Here is a 6,843-nt window from a genome sequence, read left to right on the forward strand (position 1 = left end):
TGTTAGTAATTGGTTGTGGAGCTCTCGCTTCGCGCCGGGAGCTCCGTTTTGAATGCGAGTTAAAAAAAAATCTTGATCTATTTTGTAAAAAAGAATTTTTTTCGACATCTAACATTGAAGGGTTGTTCCTTTTGTGAAAGTTGCTTCTTTTAGCGTTCGTTTTTTTTTAAAGTTAGTTCTATTTTGTAAAAAAGAATGTTTTTCGACATCTTTTGGTAGTATTGAAGGGTTGTTCATTTTATGAAAGTTGCCTCTTTTATCGTTGAGGAAGAAAAGAGAGAAGGAAAAAAAAAGTTAGTTGATTGTAAAAAAGAATTTTTTTCGACATCTGTTGGTAACATTGAAGGGTTTGTTCTTTTACGAAAGTTGCTTCTTTTATTGTTGGAGACAAAAAAAAATAAAAATAAAAATAAAAAGTTAGTTGATTGTAAAAAAGAATTTTTTTCGACATCTGTTGGTAACATTGAAGGGTTGATTCTTTTACGAAAGTTGCTTCTTTTATCGTTAGGGACGGAAAAAAAAGTGAAATAACGAGAATAACCCTGGTTACTATTGGTGAATAGTGAAATAGTGTTTTGTGTATTAGTGTATATATATTTATATATATATATATATATATATATATATATATATATATATATATATATATATATATATATATATATATATATATATATATATATAAATTAGTCAATTCTGGGAACAAATAAAGACCGTTGAGCAAAACTAAACTGGAAAATAAAATAATTCAACAGGCCAGAAAACTTTCTAAATTTTTGGATCACACAATTCACAAGTAGGTCCCATCTACTTGACTAATTGGAAGGAAATTTTTAGTTCTAGCAAGTCAACTGAAAAAGAGGCATGTTAATAATAATTTGACTATTTCATATAAAGTGAACACGTTAGGTTATTGATGAAGAAACTCTAATAACATTATGATAAATATATAAATATAAATATATATATATATATATAAAATATAATATTACTACAATATTTTTCTATCTTTTGAAAGTCTGATATAACCGAATCTAAATCTAATGTTACTCCCTACCATTACTTTATTATTTCTGGCTTTAGTAACTTGTAGTGCAGTAGACACCATATATGTAGATCAAAACATCTCTGATGGTGAAACAATTGTTTCAGCTAACAAAAAGTTCGAGCTCGGTTTCTTTAGTCCTGGCAATTCGAAAAAGCGATACTTGGGGATATGGTTCAAGAACACATCACCTCAAATGGTTGTATGGGTCGCTAATAGAAAAGATCCATTGAACGATACCTCGGGCACGTTAATATTAGGCCGTCATGGGATCCTCCTGTCTATTGTAAATAACGGTGGCACAACCATTTGGTCTTCCAACGAGGAGGCATCTACCACAAATGTTAGTCCCATAGCGCAGCTCTTGGATACTGGAAATTTGGTAATCAAGGATGAAAAATATAGTATCGTTTGGCAAAGTTTCGATTACCCTGGAGATACTTTCATAGCAGAAATGAAATTGGGCAAAAACCTCGTTACCGGACGAGAGATGTATCCGACATCATGGAGGAGTGTGGAAGATCCTTTTCCGGGGATGTTTACAGTCAGGCTCTTTATGGTCAAGGACAAATATCCGCAAGTGTATATCTGTAAAAATTCTGTTATTCAAACAAGGTTGGGCCCGTTTGACGGAATAGAGTATGCTGGACGTCCCAAGTCTAGACATGACTTTAATCGTATGTATAAAGTTAAAATGGTTGTCTCTCAGAAGGAGATATATCTCGGCTATAGTGCTAATAGCACCATCCTCTCATCAAGAACGGTTATAACCCCTGTTGGCAAGCTTGAGACGTGGCTGCTAACTACGCAAAACCACCAATGGATGCAGGATTTCACTGTACCAAAGGATCATTGTGACAATTATGGTTTATGTGGCCCGTATGGAAGCTGTAGTACTGATAGATATCCCAACTGCGAATGTTTGAAAGGATTTGAACAAAAAGAAAAGTCATATGATCTAAATTTAAATCCGTATAATTGGACTAATGGATGTAGAAGGAGTAAGGTGTTGGATTGTGGGCCCGGAGAGGGATTTTTAAAATTATCGAGCATGAAATTGCCAGACACGCAGAATGTCGTGTTCGATGGAACAATGAGCCTCCAAGAGTGTGAGGTGGCTTGTAAGGATGACTGTTCATGTACGGCGTATGCGAATCCAAACATCACTCGAGGTTCTGTTGGATGCTTGCGATGGTTTGGTGATTTGATTGATGTACGAGTGTATGAAATGAACGGGCAAGATCTTTATGTTAGACTGGCAGCCTCCGAATTATTAGGTATTTAAGTTGATACAGTAACTTACAATATCATATAACTTATAATATCATATTATGTGGATGTATGCTGCTTCAAATTTTTATATATTAGTCATTTTCATACTGATATTTGTAGCTTGTCTTTTATGTGATAAAATTTCATAGTGTCCCTATGAACTTATTTTATGCTTACAAAAAGTTGCAGTCATTTTAGAAAAAACATACTGATTATCGTGACTCATTAACAGAAGGAAATTCGATCACCAAATCTATCTTCAGTAAAAAGTATGGAATACATATCTTATTAGTTGCATCTGCCATCGGGCTTGGGTTTGCAGTGGCGTATGTTTGTAGAAAGAAAAAGATAAAGCTTCACATGAAAGGTATATATAAGTAATTTGAGTAATATTTGCGAGCTTTTATCAGTATACATTCGGGCAGATTGATATACCAAGAGAAAATGAATTCATGTTTGTAGGAAACCGACATGCCTTTCATAAAATGCATGCGACTGTTCATATTGACGATCTTGATGAGTTGCCTTACTTTAGCCTAAATGAAATAGCTGAGGCTACAGATAATTTCAGCATCAGCAATAAGATAGGAGAAGGTGGTTTTGGTCCTGTTTACAAGGTAAACTTTTGATACCTCAAAATATATGATAACAATATCAATAATCAAAACTGTGATCGTTTAAACTGGCCGGTCTCAGTGGTTCACTTGAGACTTTGAGAGGATCTCTTTATAAAATTCGGTCAACACGTTGATTTGGGGACTAGCCCATCTCAACTCTCCCAAATAGGCCTTAAAAGTCGATCAACACTAGAAAGTCTAGTCAAAGTCGGTCAAAGTTGGGCTGAGTCATATATTGATTCATGTTTGATATATTTATGTGTAATATAGATATGTTTAATTTATTTATTACTAAAAGTCCACTTTAGTCAACAACTGACTCGTCCCTCCAGGGTCCCGAGTGCAGTAGACTTGGCGTCCGTGAATTAGTGGCCCTTTAAAGATAGTGTTAAAACCAAGACTAAAAGAATATGAGCATTTAATATGCCCAATCCAACAAACACATATGATAGGCATAAATGATAGGAAAGTAAATATCTTATTTCATTAGGGAATTAGGAGAATAAGAGGAGTTGGCGAGTTTTGTAAAAGGGTTTTGGGACCGCATCTTACCTTTCGAACGCAAACCAATTCATCATTTGTGTATATAGTATTCTGTTAAGAATTTGAGATCATCATAATAAACTGTGACATTGATATTTCAGGGCGTGTTAAAAGACAAACGTGAAGTAGCCGTGAAGCGGCTGTCAGAAACATCCCACCAAGGACTTGATGAATTCAAGAACGAAGTCATTTGTATTGCCAAACTTCAGCACCGAAATCTCGTGAAACTTGTTGGATACTGCATTCATGATAATGAAATGATTTTGATTTACGAATACATGCCTAACAAAAGCTTGGACACATTCTTATTTGGTTCGACTATCTACTTTCTCACCACATTAATATTAATAGATGATGAATAAAACACATTGACTGATTGAGTGGTTATCTTATTTTTTTTACAGATGAAACCAGAAGGTCAATACTAGATTGGCCGAAACGATTTCATATTATTAATGGGATGGCTAGAGGTATTTTATATCTACATCAGGATTCACGTCTTCAAATCATACACAGAGATCTCAAGGCGGGTAATATTCTTCTGGATAATGATATGAACCCTAAAATCGCAGACTTTGGGCTTGCCAGAAAGTTTGTAGGATCTGATAATGCTGTTAGGACGAAAAGAGTCATGGGAACATAGTAAGTATTTGAAACCTTTTTAGGCTAGAGAACCTTAGAACTAGTTGGTCGAACATAAATTGAGGCGGGCGAACAATTTTGGGGTTGGTCGAACATTCTTGGGAGATGCATATTAATCCTGTTCTACATTTGTCAGTATAGTCTAATAATTTTTGTGTGATTTTAGGGTTTAGGGTTTAGATTTAGGGTTTAGGGTCTAGATTTTCGGGGTTTAGGATTTAGATTTAAAGTTTAACACGAACGGTTTAGAGTTTAGGGTCTAAACCCAAAACCCAAAACCCTAAACTCTAAATCGGGCTAAATTTAGGGGGAAAAAAATCAGAAATCGAACAAAAACAGCTCAATTCGAACAAAAAATGCCCAATTCGAACAATTTTGTGCTCTATACTTTGTCGTACAATTTTGAGGCAACAACAAGCGTCGATTTTAGTGGTATCTTGACCGCCACTTAAAGCCTAAATTGATTTTCAGGCAGACTTTAAAACCCATGGAAATTTGATTCTACTATTTCCATGGCGTCTCATTTTTATTTTTCATTTTATTTATTTATTTTTATTTTTATTATTCTTCTTGTGTATTTATTTATTAAAAACTTATTATTATTTTTTGCCGAAAGTCTTCACGGAAGCAATCTCTCTGCCCTGGCCCTGGAGTAGAGAGGGGATGACTTTCTCTCCTGGTGGGTGGAGAATTTTTTCTCGACTCGTTGTTAGATAAACGACTTCTCTTCTATTTCTAGGGTAAAGGAAGGATTGTTTACATCTCACCTCCCCCATACCTTGCAGGTGCGAGATTGGATATTGTTGTTGTTGTTGTTGTTGTCGAACAAAAATGTAGAACCGGATGTTGTGGAACATGAATGTAAAACGAAAAGTGATTTCTTTGCATCAATTTTTGTTAGACCAACCTCAATTGTGTTTGCCCGCCAAATTTTTTTTCGATATGGGAGTTCTCAGAGTTCTCTTTGGATCCTCACCCTCTATATATTTATTGAATGCTAGTTTATAAATATATTTCGATCAATGTTTCTGCAGCGGCTACATTTCACCGGAATATGCATTACACGGGCAATTTTCTACAAAGTCTGATGTGTTCAGTTTTGGTGTATTAGTGTTGGAAATAGTTAGTGGTAACAAGAACAGAGGATTCTCTCATGGAGATCATAGTGACAGCCTTCTTGGACATGTAAGTTAAACTGATAGTGTTGGAAATAGTTATTTTGGGACGTACGGTTTTCAATCTCCTTATTAATTACTCTGTTTGGTCTAATCTAGGCATGGAGACTTTACAAAGAAAACAGGTCCATTGAACTCTTGTGTCCGTCTTTGCGTGACTCGTGCATAATTCCTGAAGTGTTACGAACTGTACACGTTGGGCTATTGTGTGTGCAACATCATGCGCAAGAGAGACCAACTATGTTTTCAGTGGTTCTGATGCTTGTTAGTGAGGGTGTGTTGCCTCAACCTAAACAACCTGCTTTTTTTGCTGGCCCTAGTGAAAAAGTTCAGTCTGTGTCATCAGTTAATGAAGACACGATAACACAATTGTATGCTCGATAGTTAGCCCTTGTTTAAGCTAGTTTCTTCATACAAGCAGTGAGCCACTTTTCAATCGTGGTATCAAGTCGCATAAAAGTTCCATATATGCACTTTTTTATGCGGTTGGAATTTGTATATGCTGTACACGATCTCTTCCTGATATGGCTGAGTGTGATAAACAGCAATGCACATAGCAATTCAATGTTGTACAAAATGACATTCCTGAACACGTGGACTTTATAGCTTCCGTGCGTTTTTTTTTTTTTTTTTTTTTTTTTTTTTTTTTTTTTTTTTAACAATGTTTCCATCTTCTCTTTGTAAGCAAGAAAATTGGGGTTTTAAAACCCTAAACTGAAGATATGTAGTTTTAACATAATTTTAATGATTTTATGAGCTTAATGATGATAGATGGTGAATGAAAGATGATTTTTAAGTTTGAGATTTACATCAGTTGTGATGTTTGAGATGACGACATTGAATATTTGTGTAAGTAAAGAAAATGGTTGAAGTGGGTTTTATTGAAAGAAACGAGTTTTAATGAATAAATACTATAGTTAAAATGAGTCAAGGAGGGTACTAACTTGCATATTATTAAAATTCCTGATTGTTGAAAAGCTTCTTGTAAAGTAGATATGTTCAAATGAGGATGTCAAGCTGAGTCATGGAGGGAAGTAGGTTCATTTTTTATTCTCGAGATTTATTTAGGATGGAAAGGAGAGGAGATTGACGAATTAAAAATTAAACGATTCTCGAGTTTTAAATTTCAGTGAAAATGAGAGGAGAGGAGATGATTAGGAAGGATAGTACCTTTTTATTTTGTCACCAAAACTCTCCGCCCATATTTGGGCAGATTGGGAAGGATACTCCACTCTTTTTCGCTAAAAGAAAAACTCGAGAATACAACCTAAGTGTGATTTAGATGAAATGTATTTATGTCAAAAGGTGTATAAGTGGGTTTTTCAAGCACTCAAAACTAGCCACTATGTTGAACCACTTTAGTAAATCACTTATTTTGAGACTTGGTGTCTATTTTGTGGATGACTGTCGAAATTGATGTATGCTCTCTCTTTAATTATGTACAATTTGGAACTCGGCCTTTGTGGTTAAGATGCCAATGTTTTCAATGACATATTGTATGCAAATGTTGGTGTTAAGTTAAGGAGGTGATTTACCAAACGTATGTAAT

The 6,843-nt window shown here is 34.9% G+C and overlaps 1 protein-coding gene across 1 annotated transcript; it reads left to right on the forward strand.

Annotated features, from left to right (window-relative positions):
- The first annotated feature begins 1,027 nt into the window (after positions 1-1,027).
- LOC139893634 (G-type lectin S-receptor-like serine/threonine-protein kinase At4g27290) lies at positions 1,028-6,046 on the forward strand. Its single transcript, XM_071876809.1, has 7 exons — positions 1,028-2,322; positions 2,553-2,684; positions 2,780-2,934; positions 3,579-3,789; positions 3,882-4,119; positions 5,154-5,304; positions 5,394-6,046. The coding sequence occupies exons 1-7, from the start codon at positions 1,044-1,046 to the stop codon at positions 5,676-5,678; spliced, it is 2,451 nt and encodes an 816-aa protein (XP_071732910.1). The 5' UTR covers positions 1,028-1,043; the 3' UTR covers positions 5,679-6,046.
- The last annotated feature ends 797 nt before the right edge of the window (positions 6,047-6,843 follow it).

This window comes from Rutidosis leptorrhynchoides, chromosome 2 (assembly GCF_046630445.1).
Source record: "Rutidosis leptorrhynchoides isolate AG116_Rl617_1_P2 chromosome 2, CSIRO_AGI_Rlap_v1, whole genome shotgun sequence".
NCBI classification, from domain to species: Eukaryota; Viridiplantae; Streptophyta; class Magnoliopsida; order Asterales; family Asteraceae; genus Rutidosis; species Rutidosis leptorrhynchoides.

Coding starts and splice junctions, on each gene's coding strand:
- LOC139893634 (XM_071876809.1), top strand. CDS start 1,044: ATGTTACTCCCTACCATTACTTTATTATTTCTGGCTTTAGTAACTTGT. Junction 2,323..2,552: donor GGCAGCCTCCGAATTATTAG/GTATTTAAGTTG, acceptor CATTAACAGAAG/GAAATTCGATCACCAAATCT. Junction 2,935..3,578: donor GTTTTGGTCCTGTTTACAAG/GTAAACTTTTGA, acceptor TTGATATTTCAG/GGCGTGTTAAAAGACAAACG.